At 35.6% G+C, this 23,719-nt stretch overlaps 1 protein-coding gene across 5 annotated transcripts in view; it reads left to right on the forward strand.

The window, feature by feature from the left end:
* Positions 1 to 23,719, forward strand: part of Nol4 (nucleolar protein 4) — a 351,736-nt gene that overhangs the window by 109,535 nt on the left and 218,482 nt on the right. For all 5 annotated transcript variants that reach the window (XM_052155473.1, XM_052155475.1, XM_052155474.1 and 2 more), the window contains 3 exons: positions 613 to 724; positions 1,763 to 1,875; positions 11,866 to 11,998. In XM_052155473.1, coding sequence (XP_052011433.1) covers positions 613 to 724; positions 1,763 to 1,875; positions 11,866 to 11,998 — 358 coding nt within the window. The remainder of the gene's footprint in view (positions 1 to 612; positions 725 to 1,762; positions 1,876 to 11,865; positions 11,999 to 23,719) is intronic.

Genomic DNA, 23,719 nt, shown 5'->3' on the forward strand with positions numbered 1-23,719 from the left:
TATGAGCTATTGTAGACATGAATTATCAAAGTTGAATAGAATAAATTATCTAGGTGGCCCAAGCTCATTCCCAAGTGTGTCATTTTTTTGTGGAGAGGATAATTGACTACTGTAGTATATCTGTGATTTTTAACTTTTATTCTCTTAAAACGTTTTAAAGCAATAATGAAGAAATCATCAGTATGCAGAATCTATAGTTCATTGCCTCTCACTGAGTCTAAATTTTAAAATGTAGAGATGAAATGAGCCAAAATTTGATTGTGTTATGAGTAAGTGTAAAGAGTAATATTCAACAATGATGAAAATCCATAAGAATATCTACACATTGTGATTATTTTCCTAAAAGCAATGCAGAAACAAAAAAACCATATATCTACCCAGATGCAGCCAGTGGTCTGTCCATCAAATGGCATTGTTGGCTGTTCTTAAGAGTCACTTGAACAAGCTGGATAGATATTTCTTGAAATGATGCATGGTTTGCCGTGCATGCCTTCATCGTGCTTCCTGCCATAGTAGAATAACATGTCTTATTGGGAAAGACAGTGATTATTTCTGTGGGATCTTGCTCAGTCGGCTCCAATAATAACACTGATATTTTGTGAATCCTTTCAGATTTCAGAGAGCTACGCCTTCCTACCAAGAGAAGCAGTGACACGGTTTCTAATGAGCTGTTCCGAATGCCAGAAAAGAATGCATTTGAACCCAGATGGACCCGATCACAAAGGTAGCCACAGTGCCCAATGGTGTGACTTGAAATAGTTTTTCTCCATGATGTTAATTTGTAACTTACATTTTTAAAATGAAAATGTGGAAGACAAAACAGTCCCACAAGACATGTCTCTTTATTTATTCAGGTAGGAAACCGTGGATTCTGTACATTCACTGACAAATTAATTCAGGATCCACTCATGGAAGGCAGTTTCAGATGTACAAGTATCTTTTAAGAAATACGAGTGTGTGTGTGCGGGTGTGGGTGCGGGTGCAGGTGCACATCCATTCATCTGTCCGTGTGTATGTGTGTGTGTTAATATTTTAATTTACAGCATAGTATTATTTCATGATATTTTAGATATGCTTAGCAAAAAAGTTCAACTCTATAAATAATCTTTCAAACCTAAAGATTCTTCCTTCCAAAAATCATAGATTACGTGAAATGTCTTCAATTAAAAAATTTATAAGCATAATTTGGCTTTGCCCTTTACTCAAATTATGCAGATAATTTTCCTAAGCATTGTTATCTTAATAATTAGATTTATCTTATAGGCACTTTTAAGATTCTGCCATGGCTTGGAAGCTGAGTAACCTAGCTTCTATAAGAAAATTAAAAAGAAAAAGAAAAAGCTATTCTTTTTTTACTCCCAGTAATTGATGTATAAAATAGCTGTGCTTTGAGATTTTTTTTCAAGCACTGGGCCAGTGGCGCAATAGATAACGCGCCTGACTATGTATGAGAAGATTCTACGTTCAACTCCTGGCTGACTAGATATGTGAAATTTTTTTCAAAATGCTTAATCATCATATTACTTTTATGTGTCATTGTTTAGGATATTTGAAGGTCTCTTTCTAGTAAGAAATAGTGGATTTGTCCATTCTGTTAATTGGGCCAATAACATTTGTGGAAATTTGCATGATATACTTTATGCAGTTCATTCACTGATTACTGTGCTGAAGACTATAATTAAACATTCTGGCTTTATGCAGTATGGCGTGCGGCTGGAGCACAGCATTGCAGTTATCACAGATTTGAAATGTTCTGTTGCAGATAATGGAAAGCCCCCTACACTGGTGACCAGCATGATCGACTACAACATGCCCATCACCATGGCGTACATGAAGCACATGAAACTGCAGCTGCTAAACTCACAGCAAGATGAGGTAAACAGGAAACATACGTGATTCCATCACCCACACATGGGAGCACAGCTCCAGACCCATGGCTAAGGCGCTAAGTGTGGTGCCACAGGAAATTTATATTGTGAATGAAAGCTGTAGTTTATGTTGTGAATGAAAAGAAATGTCACCAGGACTTCACTGATGCCCACATCGTAGATGCAGAGTCCCTGGATGGATCCGCTTCCCTTAGTGCTATGTGAGGACGACTCTTTTTCCTCATGAAGTCGCCACTGAGACAATCTCAGCAAAGAGCTGGAAAGTCCTGAGCATCCAAGGACAGGGAAGCTCTGAAACCATTTTCTCTACGAAACTGAAAAATCAATTTAAGATGTCTTCAAGTATAACCATTTCCCTATCAGTCACATTTACATCTTTTTAAGTCTTTTTAAAATTTCTATTTAATCATGTTTGTTTACATATCTTCATTTTTTGAGAGAAAATTTGTCACAATTCCTTTTAATTAGATATTTTCATATTTCAGATTATATTTCATTTTAATGAATCAGACACCAAGTGTGTTTATTGATATTTCCTAGAAGTCTAGTTGCCATTTTTGGTAAAGGAATTGAAGTGTGTGTGTGTGGGAGTGTCTGTGTGTGTGTGTACCTGTGTGTGGGTATCTGTGTCTGTGTGTGTGTCTCTGTGTGTGTCTGTGTGTGACTGTATCTTTGTGTGTGTATCTGTGTGTAAGTGTATCTGTGTGTGTGTATCTGTGTGTGAGTGTATCTGTGTGTGAGTATATCTGTGTGTAAGTGTATCTGTGTGTGTGTATCTGTGTGTGAGTGTATCTGTGTGTGAGTATATCTGTGTGTAAGTGTATCTCTGTGTGTGTGTGTATCTGTGTGTGTGTATCTGTGTGTGTGTGTGTGAATGTGTGTGTGTATTCATTTGTGTATTTGCACATTTATGTTTGTGTTTGTGTGTGAGTGTGTGTAAGTTTGTATGTGTTTCTTTGTCAGGTTGAATGTGTGTCTGTGTATGTGTATGTCTACGTATTTGTGTGTCTGTGTATAAGTGTGTGTGTGTGTGTGTGTGTGTGTGTGCGTGCGTGCATGCTACTTGTATTCTCCATAAAGGAAAAGGCAATAAATGCACGTTGGGAATTAAACAAATGCTCATCAACTGCTCAGCACCACTAACAAGTAGAAACATTCACATTATCTGTGTTGGAAATAGACCTTCAGGCTAATAAGTTCCTTCCTTGGACTTTTCCTGTAACAGGAAATGTGGTTAGATATTTACTTTTTAAAAACTAGATTATTTGTAAAACACAATTTAAGCCTATTAAAATAGCTCTTTTGGACACTTTATTCATAAAATTTAATCCTTTTGTTTTCTCTGTACTTGACATAGATTTAATCTTGATCAGTAGATTTTATCTGGTGTTCACTCTCTAAGAATGTCCATGAAGTGGCCAGATTGCATTAGATAACTAACAACAAATAATACCAGATAACTAACAACAAATGATTGAATTTAAAATAATAAAGTCATTATACTATAGACCCAAAGCCAGATTTAGAAATTGTGTCTGTTCCTAAGAATTAAATAACTGACACCACGATTATTGCAGAGCTGAACAATGTGATAACACCTCACAGAGATGTTAAAGTCCACACATTATTTGTAGGAAACTAATTTGGAGGTCAAATTCATTTAATTTTATCCCAAAATTATGATTAGCTTCATGCCAATCATACAGCCCACATATTAAAAGCCCTTTTGGATCTAAAGCATCACACACATTTTGAACTAAAAAGCATAGCCTTCAAAAATTATAATTAGGAAAATTATCCTTATCGCAGTTTGAAATTATTAAATTGGATTCATGCTGTTAAAATATTCAAAGAAATTACTTGTTAGAATATTTACAAAATTTTAGAAAAATGTAACTATTACAGGTTTGGGAAGTTGAATAAGATAAGCATATTGAACTAAAATGGTGAGGTAAACCTTGATTATAAGTTGTATTTGAATTTAAATGAGAATTAATCCAATAAATTCACCAATATTTACCAAGTACTTTTCAGGTACTCTTAGAAACAAACTAACAAAAACTCTGTAGTTTGCAGCATGTCTTCCAGTGAGGAGTTAAATACAATAAAGAAATGAACAGTAAGATGGGGCAATTAGAATGTTGCTAAGCTCTATTAAAAGAAGAAAGCAGTGTCAGCAGGGAATTCATTCAGAACGCAAATCAGTAACACAGAACTCACTCCTAGCATATGAGGTCATGGATTCAATGACAAGTACCCAAGATGAATGAATGAATGAATGGGTAAATGAAGAAATGGATGCCATAATTTGAACAAAAATGAAAAAATGAAGCGTGTTGTTACTTACTTTCTATTGCTGTGATAAAGCACCATGACCAAGGCAAGTTTTTGAAGAAAATTCTTGTAGGTTTACTGAAGAATGTTTAGTCTTATAGTTCCATAGGGTTAGAATCCATGATAGATTTTGAACATGTCCAGCCCTTCTATCTCACAACGTCCCCTAGGCATTCCTCTTTCTCCCTCCCAGTTTTGTGTCTTCCATTTTAACTCACTGAATCAAATTAGTACTGCCAGTATGTGCATGGATATAGGGCCATTCACTGGGGCATGTGCAGCTTATCCAGGACCATGTCTGTCAAAGAACCCTCTGTAATGGCCAGCCTAGGAACACACCCAACATTCTGCTCCTAGGTGACCTAGGCAATTTTTAAAATGAGCAGAACATTAGAAAGTTACATGATACCATGAAAAAAATCTAACTACAAATTTTGAGTGTAGAATGAGCAGAAAACAATAATTATCAAAAATTTTAGAAGGTATTTCTTTGTATTCATAAGAAAGTTAGCTACAAGGATGAATGCAATGCAGGAAGCAATTTAAACATTAGAGTATTTAAAGTACTATTATGGATAGTGAGTGATTTAATAGACTTTTAAGATTTAAGGATAAAAGATCAATTTTTAACTATCATGCATGGTAGGGAGTAGGTCTCTTATATACTATGCTTACTGAAATTAAATCAAGATAAGGTAAACTGTTTAAACTGCCTTAAAATACCTAATGAAATAGAAACAGTTATTAAAAGTCTCCTAACAACAAAAACCTTAGGGCCACATGGTTTTAGTGAAGAATGCTACCAGACCTTCAAAGAAGAGCTAATACCAATACTCCTCAAATTATTTCACAAAATAGTGACTGAAGGAACACAGCCAAACTCATTCTGTGAAGCTACAGTCACCCTGATACATAAACTCAACAAAGAAAGAGAACTTTAAACTTATTTTTCTTCTGGACATTGATGCAAAACTACTTAATAAAATACTTGCAAATCAAATTCAGGAGCAAATCAAAAACATCATCAACACAAGTAAAATTGGTGTTTTTAAAGAGCAAAAATACATGGCAGATGTGCTGGTTGTTTTTGTTGATTTGACCCAAACTTCGACATATCTGGGAGAGACATTTCCTCTCATTCCTTGTAGTCAAGTCTGTGGGGCATTTTCTTAATTAATGGCTGATGTAGGAGGCCCAGCCACTGTGGATTGTACCATCTCTGGGTAGGTAATAAAGCAAACTAAACAAGCCATGGTGAGCAAGCCAATAAGAAATTAAATAATTATTTATACAGGCAATTTATAGGGTTGGAATTATGTTTCCTTTTGGTGTGATTTTTTAATTTTTATTAAACTAATAAAATTTATTTTAAAATATACCATTTAGTATTGACATTTTTTTAAATATTTTTATTTTCTATATTCTTTGTTTACATTCCAAATGATTTCCCCTTTCCCGGATCCCCCTCCCCATATGTCCCATAAACCTTCTTCTCTCCATCCCTTCTCCAATCACCTCCCTCCTTTTCTCTGTCCCTCTCCATACTTCTTCATGGGAGTCATTTGTTATGCGATTTGTGCCTTGGGTATTCAGGGCTTCTGGGCTAATTAATAGCCACTTATCAGAGATTGCATTCCATGTGTATTCTTTTGTGATTGGGTTACCTCACTTAGGATGATATTTTCCAGATCAAACCATTTGCCTAAAAATTTTGTGAATTCATTGTTTCTAATTGCTGAGTAGTATTCCAGTGTGTAAATATACCACATTTTCTGTATCCATTCCTCCTTTGAGGGGCATCTGGGTTCTTTCCAGCTTCTGACTATTATAAATAAGGCTGCTATGAACATAATGGAGCATGTGTCTTTTTTGCATGCTGGGGAATCCTTTGGGTATATGCCCAGGAGAGGTATAGCAGGGTCCTCTGGAAGTCTCATGTCCAGTTTTCTGAGGAACTGTTAAAAGGACAAAACGGCAACCATCAAATTGGGAAACGATATTCACCAACCCCACATCTGATAGAGGGCTAATATTCAATATATACAAAGAACTCAAGAAGTTAGACCCCAGGGAACCAAATAACCCTATTAAAATGGGGTACAGATCTTAACAAAGAATTTTCACCTGAAGAAATTCGGATGGCCGAGAGGCACCTTAAGAAGTGCTCAACATCATTAGTCATTAGGGAAATGAAGATCAAAACAACCCTGAGATTTCACCTCACACCAGTCAGAATGGCTAAGGTCATAAACTCAGGAGATAGCAGGTGTTGGCGAGGATGTGGAGAAAGAGGAACACTCCTCCACTGCTGGTGGGGCTGTAAGATGGTACAACCACAGTATTGACATTTTTTAAGTCATCAAAATAATCTATAATAGTTAAATGCCTCTTAAATATACATGATATCTTCTGAAGCTAAAAGTTATATCCACTCAACCAGTTTTTAATATCTATTTAGAATATTAAACATGATAGAAGTAGAAGAAAATCTCTTATGAAGTCATCTAGGAAAGGAAGTTGTGACAAATTTCTGATTAGAAAGAAATAGCTCCATTTCCAAGGGAGAATATGCCGCGTAACTGTGGCTTCATAGAATGAATTTGGTAGTGTTCCTTCTGTTTTTATTTTGTGAAATAGTTTGAGGAGTATTGGTATTAGGTCTTCTTTGAAGGTGTGCTAGAATTCTGCACTAAACCCATCTGGTCATGGACTCTTTTTCCTTGGAAGACTATTAATAATTCCTTCTATTTGGTTATGGGACCGTTTAGATGGTTTATCTGAGACTGATTTAACTTTGGTACCTGGTATCTGTCTAGAAAATTGTCCATTTCAAACAGATTTTCCAATTTTGTTGAGTATAGGCTTTTTGTATTAGGATCTGATGATTTTTTTAATTTCCTTATTTTATGATGTTATGTCTCCCTTTTCATATCTGATTTGTTAATTTGAATATTGTCTCTGTGCCCTCTGGTTAGTCTGGCTAAGGGTATATCTTGTTGATTTTCCCAAAGAACCAGATTCTGGTTTTGTTGATTCTTTGTATCTTTTTGTTTCTACTTAGTTGATTTTAGCCCTGAGTTTGATTATTTCCTGCCATCTATTCTTCTTGGGTGCTTCTTTTTGTTCTAGGGATTTAAGGTGTGCTGGTAAGCTGCTAGTGTATTCTCCAGTTTCTTTTTGGAGGCACTCAGAGCTATGAGTTTTCCTCTTAGCACTGCTTTCATTGTGTCCCATAAGTCTGGGTTTGTTCAACCTTCATTTTCATTAAATTCTAAATTCTCTAATTTCTTCCCTTTCTTTATTTCTTCCTTAACCAAGTTATCATTGAGTAAGGCTTCCTGTGTATGTGGACTTTCTGTTACTTTGTTGCTATGGAAGACCAGCCTTAGTCTGTAGAGATCTGATAAGATGCATGGAATTATTTCAATCTTCTTGTATCTGTCGAGGCTTCTTTTGTGACCCATTTATATGGTCAGTTTTGGAGAAGGTACCATGAGGTGCTGAGAAAAAGGTATATTCTTTTGTTCTAGGATGAAATATTCTACAGATTTCTGTTAAATCCTTTTGGTTCATAACTTCTGTTAGTTTCAGTGTGTCTCTGTATAGTTTGTGTTTCCATGATCTGTCCATTGATGAGAATGGGGTGTTGAAGTCTCACACTATTATTGTGTAAGATAAAATGTGTGCTTTGAGCTTTAGTAAAATTTCTTTTATGAATGTGGGTTCCCTTGCATTTGGAGCATAGATGTTCAGAATTAAGAGTTCTTCTTGTTAGATTTTTGGTTTGATGAGTATGAAGTATCTTTTCTTATCTTTTTTGATAACTTTTGCTTGAAAGTTGATTTTATTCTATATTAGAATGGCTACTCCAGCTTGTTTTGTGGGACCATTTGCTTGAAAAATTGTTTTCCAGCCCTTTACCCCGAGGTAGTTTCCTTTGACACCAAGGTGCATTTCCTATATGCAGAAGAATGTTGGGTCCTGTTTACATATCCAGTCTGTTATTCTTTATCTTTTTATTGGGAGATTGAATACATTGATGTTAAGAGATATTATGGAATAGTGATTGTTGCTTCCTGGTATTTTTGATGTTATTTTTATGTTTGTGTGGTTATCTTCTTTTGGGTTTGTTGAAAGACTAGTACATTCTTGCTTTTTCTAGGGTATAGTTTCCCCCCTCATGTTGGTGTTTTCCATCTATTATCCTTTGAAGGGCTGGATTTGTGGAAATCATGCAATATCTTGCTTTCTCCATCCATAGTAATTGATAGTTTTCCTGAGTATTGTAGCCTGGGCTGGCATTTGTGTTCTCTTGGGGTCTATATCACATCTGCCCAGAATCTTCTAGCTTTTATAGTCTCTGATGAGAAGTCTGGTGTAATTCTTATAGGTTTGCCTTTGTATGTTACTTGATCAATTACTACTTTTATTATTTTTTGTTTTGTGCGTTTGATCTTTTGACTATTATTTGAGGGGGAAATTTCTTTTTTGGGCTAATCTATTTGAAGTTCTTTAGGCCTCTTGTATATTGATGTGCATCTCTTTTAGGTTAGAGAAGTTTTTTTCCTATAATTTTGTTGAAGATATTTACCTGTCCTTTAAGTTGGGAATCTTCACTTCTATTCCTATTATCCTTAGGTTTGGTCTTCTCATTGTATCCTGGATTTCCTGGATGTTTTAGGTTAGGAGCTTTTTGCATTTTGAATTTTCTTTGACTGTTATGTCTATGTTTTCTATGGTATCCTCTGCACCTTATATTGTCTCTTCTATCTCTTCTATTCTGTTGGTGATGCTTGCATCTATGACTCCTGATCTCTTTCCTAGGTTTTCTATCTCCAGAACTACCTCCCTTTGCTATTTTTTCATTGTTTCTATTTCCATTTTTAGATACTGGATGGTTTTGTTCAATTTCTTCACCTGTTTGGTTGTGTTTTCCTATAATTCTTTAAGGGATTTTTGTGTTTCTTCTTTAAGGGCTTCTAGCTGTTTTCCTGTGTTCTTCTGTATTTCTTTAAGAGAGTTGTCCTTCATAAAGTCCTCTATTATCATCATGAGGTGATTTTAAGTTAGAGTCTGGCTGTTCTGGTATGTGGAGGTATTCAGGGCTTGCTGTGGTGGGATAACTGGGTTCTGATGATGCCAAGTAGCCTTGGTTTCTGTTGCTTATATACTTACCCCTGCCTCTCAATATTTGGTTATCTCTGGTCTTAGCTGGTCTTGCTGTTTCTGTCTGTGGGTCCCTCCTGCAAGCCTGTGTGTCAGTCCTTTGGAAGAATTTGGGTATGGAATGCTGTGACAGAGGGTCAGTTCTGAGATGCAAATGGAAACATGAAGGATCCTGTTCCTGGCTGTTCCTTAGTTCCTGTGTCCTGATGGCTTTGGGGCCAAGAATCTGAGCAGAAGTGTTGGTCCTACCTTTGCTCACAGGTGTGTCAGCATTCCTGGGAGGCTAGCTCTCTCCTGAAGGTATTTGGGTATGGAGTGCTGTGGCTTAGATGGAAACTGGAAGGATACTGTCCCAGGCTGTTCCTTGGTTCCTGTGTCCTGAGGGCTCTGGGCAGATTCCTTATAGCAGAAGTGGCGGTCTTATCTGTGTTCACAGGCTTGTAAGCACTGCTGGGAGATCTGCTCTCTCCAGGTGGTATTGGGTATGGAGCACTGTGGCACAGGATCTGCTCTGGTCATTGTGGCAAAGAGCCAGCTTCAGTCGCAGATCAGAAACTTGTTTCAAAGGATATGTACTTGCCGTATAACCATAAAGTCTGACAAGTATGGTGTGCATCCATACTAACAAAATTCAGAGATGAAACCAAGAGAACCCCCAGGGCAAGATGGCTTACAAGACAGGCCAAATCATATGAAGAAAATTAAGATTAATGAAATATCTTCTTTAAGTAGGTAAAATTCTTAGTTTGTTTAAAAAAGAAACCCACAATCCTAACAGAATGTTTTAATTAGCAAGGGAGTTAATTTGGATAAGAAATTAGAAACTTTGAAGTAAAATGACAAATTCTTTGCTTTAATAAAGTTGGAGCAATGTATCCTAGTTTTGAAGAGGAGTTTTCTGGTTTGGGAGGAGGATCACACTTACCTGTGGAAAGGATTAATGTTTAGGTTGTTGTTAGGGGGCTTATGCTAGTTTAGTACATTAGTGGTTGTAGATTATTCTCCAATATGTATGTCTTCATTAGCTTCAAGCTAAATGAATAGTTAGCAGGTTCAAGTACCATGCATGTTTCCCTCTTGCCAAGTCAGTCCAAAATACAATTAGAGAGCTGTTCATTACTATTGATGTATGCGTGTTATGTATGCTGGGAGATGATGTGCCCACAGGAGTCATAGTTGGGAGGACTGTTGTCTCCTTTGATTCCCTTCTTTGGAATCTTGCAAGACCTCAACCCTAAACAAGAGCATTGCAAGCCACTTAAGAGTTCTGAGAGTTAGAGAAATAATCTTCCATAGTGAAGAACGCATAACTCATTATCCAATGCCAAATGCTATTCCCTGAAAACATACATACAAGCAACATCATATAGACTGAGCAGGTTATGGGTAAGACAGTATATGGGCATACACATACATATATGCATTTAACAAAAACTAATGATAAAAGAGGCCAATAATTTGCAAAGAGCAAGGAGAGGTATATGGGAAACTTTAGATGGAAGAAGGGGAAAGGGGAAATATAGTAATTGTTTTATAATCTCAAAAATTATTCTGGTTTTGGTATTAATTGTTCACAATTGACATTTTCTGAATTAAAATTTAGTAGAGATTTTTGTTACCAGACTTTTAGTGAATAAGTTTAAAGCAATGTTATTTAGAAGTCCTTTTATAAATTTAGTGCTCTGTCTATCATATAACTTTGCATTATTTATGTACATATCATCATCTACCTCTCCTTTATGAATCATCTTTCATCCTTATGTAATCTATATGTCTGTCTATCTATTTATCTATCATCTTTCTCTATCATCTGTATGTCATCTATCATTTATTTTTCTAGCACCTGTATAATCTACTACATATCTATAATATACAAAGCATCTATTCTCTGTAACTTATATCTGCTGACTTTATTTGTACAATATATTAAGAATTCATTGCTTTATATCAAATGCAAACACTGAATCTATGCATGTGTCTTAGTTTATATACTTGGAGTCCATCCTGTTTGCTGATGAAAAATTCTTACTATGTTATAAAATATGTGCTTATAAATATGTATTGTGCTTATAATATTTTCCAAGTCATTTTGTTTAAAGTAAAACTTAAATTTTACTTTATATCATGTTTTATAATTACCCTTATCACCCTTTAAAGACTAATTTATTAAGAATTCTTAATATTCATTAAGAATAGTTCAATATTTACACCAATTCCCAAACTACTTCTGCTTCAATCACAATGTTCTATCTTTACAGTGGGATTCTGCATAATATGTTGTTTGAATACCTACATATTTTTTGAAGGGAGAGTTTCATGATTTGTTGTTCCACATAGCTATTATGATGTACCATGTTTTATATAGTCTGATAATAGTTTATGAATTGGCTAACCTCTCATCAAACACATAGACAGAATAGTTTTTTTCATACAGTGAAATTTTATGAAGTCTAATAATAGTTTCAATCCATTTCAGGATGAAAGCTCAATAGAAAGTGATGAGTTTGACATGAGTGACTCAACACGGATGTCAGCTGTGAACTCTGACCTTAGCTCCAATCTGGAAGAGAGAATGCAAAGTCCCCAGACTCTCCATGGCCAGCAAGATGGTAAGCCCTTCACACTGAACAAATGAATAAAAAAGCAGTGAGACCCAGCAATGAGTAAGAATCTATTAACATCACAGCCACCTCTTCACTCTTGTGTCCATCTAAAAAATTGTCTCTATGGAAACATTTCCTGGGTACTCAGGTTATGTCATCCACTTTATTATTTTTAGATTTGAGTATCCTTTTTAAAATTTAAGTGTTAGACTGATTTATAAAAAGATGTCAGTTATGAAATCCAGACTCATCCATGTTTTTCTTTTCAAATATAAAATGTGCTACAGCAGTGCAGTTGGAGATCTATGAGAGTGTCTCCTGGCTTCGGTCTTTATGTTTAAAGTTTTAAGATGATTAAACTTTTTTGACCTAACAGCCAAGTTCCAAATATAAAGGACATGATATTAAAGATAATTTTCCTCAAAGGGATGCTGTAGGAAGAAGGTACTTTGCTGTGATCTTGAATTCCCTTTTTGCTTAGAGAAAGGAAGATTGTCGTTCCTATTCTGTGTTCTCAGAAAGATTCTTACGTCTTCCCTTTGCTGATGCTGGGGATAAAGCTTAACGATAGAAAGACAATGGATGGCCAACACTTCAGGCCTGGCACGCTCAAAAACATTTTGAAAATTTTGTCTTTGCATTAAATTTGATGCAAATTAATATAATAGCAGTTGTAAAATTAAGTTTTATAAGTAGAAACCAAAGAATTTATTCACATTTGGTTTATGATTTCACTCATGTGTAAGTTTACATGACTCTTTTGACTAGTAAGTTTTTTCACTATGTTAGTAGATAGGAAAAAAGGCTTTCTTTGATTTTTTTGAAACTTGTTATTAAAACCTAGTTTTAGAAGTAGCCAGTGTTTCAGACTGATTTTGCATTCTATTTACACCAGACGGACTTAAGACATTCCTAGTTTTAAATATGAGAATGTCCTCATCATGGACTTTTCTCTTTCCCACATTTTAGAAGAATCTGAGTGGAGAGGAAGTTACATCATTGTAATTTGTTTTTTTAATATTTTTTCTATATTCTTTGTTTACATTCCAAATGATTTCCCCTTTCCCAGATCCCCCAGCCCCATATGTTCCATAAACCTTCTTCTCTCCATCCCTTCTCCAATCACCTCCCCTCTCCATACTTCTTCATGGGAGTCATTTGTTATGCAATTGGTGCCTTGGGTATTCAGAGCTTCTGGGCTAATTAATACCCACTTATCAGAGATTGCATTCCATGTGTATTCTTTTGTGATTGGGTTACCTCACTTAGGATGATATTTTCCAGATCAAACCATTTGCCTAAAAATTTTGTGAATTCATTGTTTCTAATTGCTGAGTAGTATTCCATTGTGTAAATATACCACATTTTCTGTAATTTGTAAGAAAAAGAAGAGAACTTTGAGTGTGACTTTAAGCATATATCTTACTTGCATGTTTATCAGTAGAAAAAGCTTTCATTTGGGGATACTATGAAGAAATTCTTGTTACTTTATTATAAAATAGATATTCCTCACATAATAGTGCCAGGATCAGAGAATAAGTGATACATACATACATACACACACATGCACACACACACACATACACACATACACATACCACACTCTAATCAATTATCTGTCAATGCACTTTGTTTATTTTCTCTTTCTGCTCATATAGAATTCTGAAGAATATGAAGAATGAACATTTAAGGACTGTGTCTGTAATTTTGAAAACTCATAACTTTCTTGGTTGAAATTGCCAGTTGTGGTTCCTTGGCTAGAGCAGAACTCATGTAATAAAATCTATTTTGACTTTTTAATATACTTTGGAACAATATGGAAAATATTCCTCTGTGTATTGATGGCCACTGCCCATGAACATTAGTTAGATTTTCCACTGCCTCTTCCTAACCCTCCTTTGAGACCTTATGAGTTCTCCCTTCCACTGCCCACTGAGTTTTCTTTGGCATCATCTCTCCTAGTCCATTGAGAGGTATTCCCCATTCTGGTAGATTATTAGCATCACCACCTGAAACTAACACAACAAGCCCTTTGCTTTCCTGGGGAGATCCTGGCCACTCTCTTCTCAGAAATGTTGGTTGTATTCCTTAGCTTTATTCACATACTTATCACTTGAGAGAGAAAATCTAATCATGTTACTTTCAATCCCATCTGCAGGCACATGAACTCGGGTTTTATTCTGCAATCTCTCCTATCTAAAAAAGAACATTTGCTAATGCTCTACCTCCCTTTTCCATCTCCTAATTGTTAACATTCCTTAGAGAACTTATTACCATGTGAAACTATATTATTTTCCCATTCATTATGCTTTCCTCTTCTATACTGCAGGAATTATTAATTTATAAGTATTCACCCACTAGGAATTTCCTGTCGTGTGCTCTATTTCAAATTATTCTTACATGTCCCATCATTTAAATAATTAAGGTGTAGCTTTCCAATATAATTATGGTTTGTAAAATGAGTTTTATGTATTTTCTTTTCTTTTCTCTGATAATGGAATTCTCTTAAATTATCCATACTAACACCACACTTCAATTCTCTTTACCCCGTGAATGCACTGACGCGCATGCACACACTCACATGCACATCCCTATATACCCACTCGTATACTTCATCACACTTGTTTTATAATTATAGTGTGCTCTTTATCTTGTGCCAGTCATACCTAATTATTTTCTTTTACATGTAAGTTATATCTGTATATATGTATATGCCTACATTTGGGTGTGTATAAAATATTACCTTCTGTGTTTAAATATACATGTGTTAGTGTTTGTATGTAATGCTGAACAAATAAATATATAAGACATTTTTACAAGCATAGACCCGACTCATGTAAGATATAGTATAAAGAAAGTGATCTATCTAACGTGTATGAGAAACTACTTTGCTTTTTAAAAATGAAAATTTATAATAATAAAAATTTAAATGTTTATCTTTTTTAAAAGATTCTGGGATGTTTGAAGAAGTAAGTCTTGGCTAGCTTTGGGTATGTTAGTTCCTTGTGGATGATGTACATTGATCTTTAAAGAGTGTAAGAAGGTAAGGAAATGTGGTGTAGCCTAGCTAATGTTGGGTGAGCATCCTGATGTGGGCTCAGTATAGAGTTCATGGGGCAGAACTTCCCAGCCTCCACACTGTTGTTCCCATATCCAGCAGCGTTTTTCCAACTACTGACTGCATGTTTCCTCTTGGAGACAAGTGTACCATCTCCAAAAAGGAAGATGATGTTCTTGGTGGGTAGAGATGCAAATGGTCTTAATGTGACAAATGATGTCCTTGCTTGGCCCAGCAGTCACCAACGGCCAACATAGGCAAGAAAGAAGAGTCTGTGCAGACAGAGGCTGACACTCAGAGAGTCCATAGGGAGACGCTTTAAGGGAAATATGGAGAAAAGAAGGAAGTGAGCTATGGTAGACAGACACGAGGATGGGAATGCTCTTAGATTATGTTTTTCCAGAGAGTAGTCACTGTCCACACCGTGGACTTGTAGACAGCTGTCTGAGTGAGCAGCATTTTCAATATTAATAGTGTATAATTTAAGGTTAAAGAGCTACATGTGATCCCAAACCACGCAAGGGTAGTGCTTTATTGTGACAGTGTGATGTTTGTCTGTACTCATAAGTCAGATGTGCTGAAAGCATTGGGAGAAATGGTGGGTTAAACTCCTATTGTAATAATTGGTTACAACTTCCATTTTACTATGTACAAAGTCTTTTATTGTCATTGTATGTCTTTCCATGTTATTTTCTTTTGACATGCAGTTTCATGCAGCCCAGGCTAGCCTCAAATCTCTAGTCCTACCGTCTCAGCCTCACCTAACTGTTTAGGTTAAAACCTAAAGAGACATGATTTCTAAAATCCGAATATAGATTTTTAAAACATAGTTCTCCTTTCCTTTAGCATCAAGTTGAAAATATTCACCAAAGGGGCTGAAGTAGAAAGTTCTGGCTTTTTGAAATTCCAGAAATTGTAATTTAGGCAGGTTTACATAATATCTCTATTGAGCATCATATACAACAGAGAATGAAGACTGAAAAAGCCTTTCTTTTCTGTTTCTATTTCAATGTGGTCATCACAGATTTAAAATGTAGTCATTAATTTCTGGTGTGTTAGAGTTAGGGAGAAAAGGAAGGAAAATGTTTTGCCCTGGGTTAATAATTAAGCAAAGGTCAAGAAGACAGAAACTGAATAAAGAATTTTTGAGCACGTACTTCGAGATCAGCACAGAATAGTAAGTTTCTTTTGCTTATTTGAAGTCCACGTTGCTTCCCTCACTCAGTAAAAACATAAAAGATAAGAAACCTATAGACTGCTGATTTTGGTTTAAAGAAACCACATTTCAACATTTAAACAGTTTAAGAGACTTAAAAGACTATCTTTGGGTTAAACTCACCCAACTGCCCTGCTTACCTTGAGTTTGCTCCTGTTAGCTTGTGGTCCTCAGTGCTAACTTAGGTTAGGGAGCTTGTGAATACAACTTTGGTATGCAATGGCTGTGGCTTGCAGAGTTCCAGGAGACATTACTGGATCTAAAAGCTCCAGGCTGGCATTGCTACTTTGAGGCTATTTGGGTATTTCATATAGGAAATGTGCTTAAGGGTTGGGCAATTAAAAAGAAACAATGTATCAGTCAAAGGTATAATTCTGAAAAGTAACTGTTTGGACCTTAAGTAGATGTCGGACAAGAGCAAGCAGCAGGAAGTGTAATCATCTCCATCCATTCCACACATGACCTGGATCCTAGCATTGTTAGATAATAGAGTTACAGAAATAAACAAAATGTTACAACTGCCTCATTCCATTGGTTCATCCTAAAAAGCTTTAAAATAACCTGAATATTAAGATTATCAAATCAGATCATTCTTGAGATTGGATGAATTTCAGTTTCAGTTAGCAAGAATTCCTATACAAGTGAAATGACAGTAGTCCTGGGGAGTATGAATGGAGTCGATTAAAAATAGAATGCTCTAGCTATGTGATAAATAATTAAGTAAAGAGCTATGGAATACAGTCCCACATTTTCTTCTATCCAAATTTAGACTGTGTGCTGAACTGGCAGAATAATTCTCCTGCATTCCAATTCATCTTAAAATATACAGACCTTTAAGAGCTACCTTGATGCCCTTCTGAAGCCTATTAAACTAGACCAGTGTTGCAAATCTGAGCTTCTAATGTTACCTCTTCTTCATTCTCCATTCTTGCCCCTAAGTTCCTTCACGGCAGCCTGTCAAATGCAAAGCCTCATGCTCAATGCCCGTTCTACCTAGCATTTTCTAAATTTCTTTCAAAATGAGAATTGTCTTGCGAGGTCTTGCAGGGTTCAGCTCTGTCCTTTCTAATGACGGTTGCCACGGATGACCAAGAATTTTATAAACTCTTTTATAGTTTATAAAAATGCATCTCTCATGATCTAAGATGTATAGTCTATCTGGGATTAATTGATGAAAAGTGTACATACTGAATATAAGCTAAGAGCATGCAGGTACTGAAATGACTGCCTTTTTTTTTTTTTTTTACTGCTCAGTGAAAATGTGAGTAACATTTTAGTGAAAATAGGCTCCCGATGAAATTGCATCCATTATGGCTGAATCCATGGTTCCATGCATTATTATTAAGGCACATGAACCAATAATAAAAGCATCTACTGCTTCACATTTAATTTAGTTGGGAAATCTAATAAAACATATTTTTAATAAGAATGATATAAAACTATACTTATAGTTGGAAATTAAAGTTGGTGGTTAATTTTTTATGAGCCTGAGTTTTAATTAGAAAACCTATTAACAGTGTTTTTAGTCTGAATGCCAAAATCCCCAGAGATTCTCCTGTCTTATGTTCTAATTATTTTTGCTGAACTTTTAAAAAAATTTACTTAGCATTTTTGGGATTATTTTGGAAAAAATGTTTAGGCTAAAATTTTTTTTTCAACACAAATATAACAAGTTTAACTTTAAAATTAAACCTGCTCAAAAATGTGAATTTGTTCTCTGTGATTAAATCCCAAACATTTCTTGATTTAAGATACCTGAAAATCCAACAATGCTACCATTTCATCCTCATCAAGTCTGTTTAATACCAAATTAAAATGATTTACATGATGAATTTATTTAATTATTATTCTGAGTCAAGGTAGTTAAACTAATGAAGCTTTTAGAATGTGCTTTTAATGGCAATTGCTCTATAAATAATCAGTTCATAATTTCAGAATTATAGACTATCTTTACAAGTAATATAAAAGGAGCCAGCAATTAGAAAGTAATTTACTAGGAATTGTAAGGAATTTTGATTCTTAAATCTCTTAGCTATATTTTTGTGTGTACTTGTGTGCATGTGTATATTTAATCCTTTAAAATTTCTTATAAGTGGTAATTACATTTCTAAAATCACAAAGAAGAAAATTTTGGCTTATATTTAAAGACTAAGTATTAAACATAATAGCTTAATTCTGCATTTACTTAAAATTAATTTGGAGGATCATGCACCATTCATGTAAACTTGCATATTAAAAAAATATGTTCTACTTTCCCCAGATTAAAACTCTGTGTCTTAGCATCTCTTCATATTATTTACGTGGTTTTATGTAAATAAGTACATAAAGAGTTAGTCTGTACTCCAGCAGTATCTAGAATCCTGTGGTACCCCAAAGACCAACTCCTCTTGGCTAGATCCTGCTCTAACTCAGGTCTTATGCTTAGGGCCAGGTTTGCTATGACACCTGCCTGCTCAGATCAGCAAAGGATGTCAAATGACTCAGGAGTTTTGCTTCTAGCTAAGTTATTTTGAGATGCTGTACTTGAGGTTTATTAGTATTTTCATGACCACATTTCCTATTCCGTGCAAGACTGCATGAATTAGAATTTGGGAGATGACAGAATCCTATTAAAACAAAGAATCAGATTCAAGACCTTTTGTCTCAGTATGCCACTTGTCATGAGCTGCCATGCTTAGCTTACTTAAATACATTTTGAGCCTAACTATATAAGTCACTTTTGAGCCTTATTGCAGTGTGAGGACTGCCTAGATTTCCCTTACATGATTATCTTGAACAAGAATTTTCTTTTCTCTAATTCTTATTTTTTTTGGTATTAATACCACACAAGTATATTTTATAAACTTTCAAGATATGCAAATTAATGCTGTATTTCTTTACAATTTTCTTGTACTTGCTTGAGTCAGCTATCTACTCTTAAGGAAAGGAAACCAGTCTTAGTCTTTACGCAATTCAACAACTCAGTAAGTTTAGTGTTGAAGCCAGAGTTGTTTCACAGCGAGGCAAACAGATAAATCAGCTACATCATAGAGGTAAATTGACTGTAAAAATCTTGATTTACTGGGTTGACAGGAACCAGGGTAAGATTTTGGATGATTAACAGAAAGGACAGCTGGAGGGTATTGAAGGAAGGGACAGAAAGTATATTCCATTGTATTTAAAGACTAAGTATTAAACATAGCTTAATTCTGCATTTACTTAAAATTAACTTGGAGGATCGTGTTCCATTCATGTAGACTTGCATTATTAAAAAAAATCTGTTCTACTTTCTCCAGATTAAAACTCTATGTCTTAATTGTATTTATTATAAACCTGTAGTAAAGTTCTCTTATCATACTCACATCTCCATTTGACTGGGTGTGTCTTACAGTCAAGAGATAATCATATTTCATTCATCTTTGCACACCCACTTTGAAGTGGGACATCTGGAAAAGTAGAAATCATTTTTGAGCTGAAGTTGCCTGTTTCTGTAATAAGATAAATTCAGTCTTCATTCCGTGTCTTTTGTCCAAGTATTTGGTGGTGTGTGCTTTCTGGTGTTTACCTCCCAGTTCTACCTCCAAACAACAAATCTATAGAGTTGTGTATGAACTTAAATGAGCTCTTTACTAAGTCAGTGTAAAGACGTCAATTCAGTAATCTGTTAATGATATTTCATAAAAGCATTGCTTTCAATAACATGAACTTTTCACATTAATTTTCGCAAACATCATAGTAAATTAAATTGATAATGAAAATAAATATTAACATTTTTTTAAAGGAGTTGGATTGAGACCAGGTGGCCTGTGCTCACTCTGCCAGTAGCATTTACGGTCTGGTGTATTTGAGAATCATTATTTCTCTCTGCACTGTGGATGATTTAGTGCTCTTTAGATTCTGAACATGTACTAAAGGATTATGGGATGATAGAAGGCTTATCCCCATCCTCCCATCCTGTACTCTCTCCTTCAAAAAGCTACTTGAATAGCCAGATTATTGGACTGAGCACAAGGTCCCCAATGGAGGATCCAGAGAAAGGATCCAAGGAGCTGAAGGAACTTGCAGTCCCATAGGAGGAACAACAATATGAGTCAACCAGTACCCCTAGAGCTCCCAGGGACTAAACCACCAACCAATGAGTACACATGGGGGGACCCATGACTCCAGCTGCATATGTAGCAGAGGATGACTTGTCAGACATCAATGAGATGAGATGCCCTTGGTCCTGAGAAGGCTTGATGACCCAGTATAAGGGAATGCCAGATCAGGGAAGCAGGAGTGGGTGGGTTGGTGAGCAGCGTGAGGGGGAAGGGATGGGGGTTTTTGGAGGGGAAACCAGGAAAGGATTAACATTGGAAATGTAAATTAAGAAAATATCTAATTAAAAAAAGAAATTAGGGAGATTGTTGAAGGTACAAAGTAAGTATCTTCCTGCAAAATATTCCTGGACTCCCTGCCTCCGTTTCTTGCTGTCCACCATGACTTGGTGAAAAAATGTAGTCAAACTCTACAGGCAGAACAAAAACTCATAAAGAATGTTATCGAAGATACATTTCCTTCCTTTTTTATGAATACACTTATACCTTTGGGTCTTGAAGGTAGAAACACATATTACGTTAGCTTTCCATTTCTGTGACCACACATGTAAGATAAACAACTTCAAGTAGACAAAATTTATTTGGACTAATATTTCAGAAGAAGAAGAAGACTATTCATTAGTTCTATTGATTATAGGCTCCCAGAGAGGCACAATATAAAGTTGGAAGGTGCCAATGGCTGAGGCTACTTACTCCATGGTAGACAGGAGACAGAGTAAGTAACACAGGGAAGCCAGGAAAAGACCCAGTACAAAAGACGTGACATCAGTGGTGCCTTCACTAGAACAAAAATCTCAGGAGTGGACCACCTCTGGAAATGCCCCACATCCATGTCCAGAGGTGTACATTAACCCCCCCAGGAACCATTCATGCCACACCAGCTGACATAGTCCAGATAAAGTATCATGGTATGTGCACATGCATGTGTAGGTTTTTGTGCATATAAGTAATGAGAAGAGAGAGAGCATAGGATGAGAGAAGGGTGACAGGAAGAAAGAGTAGAAGGGAGAGGAAAAAGAAAGGGAGAAGAAAATGAAGGGGAGAGAAGGTGGTCTGAAAAAGAGAGAGAGTTGAAAAAAAAGCTGTTTCAACAATAATTGCTACCTTCTTTCTAGTTTCCTATAAGACAATTTCTTGTCTTATTTCCTTTATACAATTGTTTCGTTATATATTTGGTGACCCAAAATGTCAAGATAATGTCCAGAATTTTGAAGGTTTAAATCCAGTAACTTTAACTAGTCTCTCTCCCAGTATGGAGATCTATTTTAGTAACATATTATTATTCTGATATAGTAAAAGCGTGGAGGATAGCTCTTAGCCCCACACAGAATGAGCTGCATGACTTACCCAGGCTTGTCTTTTTCTTCATTCAGGTCTATGATAAAACAGCCAAAGAAGTAAGGCCAGGAGTTTTCCATACAGTAGAGTTGGTACACTGAATGCTTATTGTAGCAACCTGACATAGTCTGTCAGTGGGCACACACTTTGAAATACATGCCAATGATGTAAGTAGCTTCTTCATCTAAATTTCCATGTTTATGCATCTATCAAAGCAAAACCAATTTAAACTCCAGTAGGGGAACTATAAAATCAAATTGTTTTAACATTCTTTCTAACAGAAAATGACCATTGATGTGGATGGGCACTAACCTTTCTTAATTGTTGATAGAAATCACATACGGTTTACAGAATTAACTTTGTAAATTTCCCATAAGCTTGTAAAGAAACTTATTTTCTCAATATAGGTGAGGAAACCTCAGGGTCATTAATTAGCCTCTTATCTCTATAACTGGGCAGTAATAGAAGCAAGATTAGAGTGTATATACTCACCCGGTGGGGTGGGGCCTCTGGCATTAGATGTGAGTTTCTAAGCTGACACATGGTCTGCTTTGGAACCACTCAATGCTTGCTTTTAGGGCTTAGACCAGGCAGCCTCAGCCACCGCTCCACCCTTAGACCATGAAGGCTCAACCATTGCACCACACTCCCACAATCTGAGCAGAGAATTAATGTTCTAGTATCTTCATGGAGCTGCTGCTTTGGAGTCCACCTGCCTCGTACTTCACAGTTGCATTCTTTTGATTTCACATAGTAATATGTGAAAATGTCATTCCTGGCTGTTGAAATCTATTGGTTCTGAATGGTTTTTATTCCGTTGATTTCAGTAAGATCTCTTGACAGTAATTACACTGTGTTTAAAATTCCCATTTCTTTTTATCTGTTAAAAATGTTATTGACTTCTGACAAGTCGTTCATCCTTCTCCATTCTTCCCCGTGTGGGAAGGACAATAAGAAATTGTTCCTGGCTTCCTCTTTGGCTTTCATTATTTTGCATCTTCTGATTTCATTTTACTATGCTTTATCTTAAATAATCAGGCCAGACTTTGACAGAAGGCAGAATAAAAACTTTCATTCATAACTATCTACTCATGCCAATAATGATTTATATATTCTTATAAGCCTTTTAGTTTATAATATTACAGCTTTGGCCTCACATAAAATATCAACAAAATATTTTTTATGAAGGGTACGATTTTCCTACATAAAGCATCAAAATAAATACGTTGTTGGAATGTCAGTCACACAAATGCTAAACCCTAAAATAAATGACTTTATATAATAATAGTGGTCTTTAGATATAATAAACATACTTTAAAATGAGTTTATCTTATATGAGAAGTAGAAATTATCCAAAGTATAATTTATCCATCTGAGTAGACATAGATGATAGTAGGACCTTTGATCCTAAAGCAAACGTCAGAAATAAACAAAATGTCAAGTTTCAGCAAAAACATATCAACGTTAATTGCATCTCTGACGAGGAAAAACCAAACTTCATTCCATGCTTTCAAGACACCGTGGCTTTCAGGGATATATTGGATGAATTGAGAAATTATTTATCAATTTTAGTTACTACTTCTTAGTAACATCATAGTTTTCTCTGACAGCTGTAAGCAGTATCTGGCCCTCCCTGCGATACATGGTGTGCCAATTACTCCTCTGTAAACAGGTACTTTCTGCATTTATATCTATGGATAAATTATGGATAATTCTTATAATGGAAAGAAAGGTGTTACCCTAGGAAAGAAAAACACTATAAATGAGATATTTTGACCTTTCCTTTGAAAATTATTTTGACCTATGAAGGTAAGGATTACCCTAATTACAAGGTAAGAAATTTAAGCAATCCAAATCATCTGTTTTCATTTTTCAATTGTTTATAGCTATCATATAGAACAATGGGTTTGGATACCATTTTCATACATAGTCATTGTACTTCCTTTCTAACCACCATTATCACCCATCATGACCCCTGCCCTAGGTCCCCTCTTCTACCAAATATGCTTCTATATCACATATACATAAACATAAGTGTG

Source organism: Apodemus sylvaticus, chromosome 13 (assembly GCF_947179515.1).
Source record: "Apodemus sylvaticus chromosome 13, mApoSyl1.1, whole genome shotgun sequence".
NCBI classification, from domain to species: Eukaryota; Metazoa; Chordata; class Mammalia; order Rodentia; family Muridae; genus Apodemus; species Apodemus sylvaticus.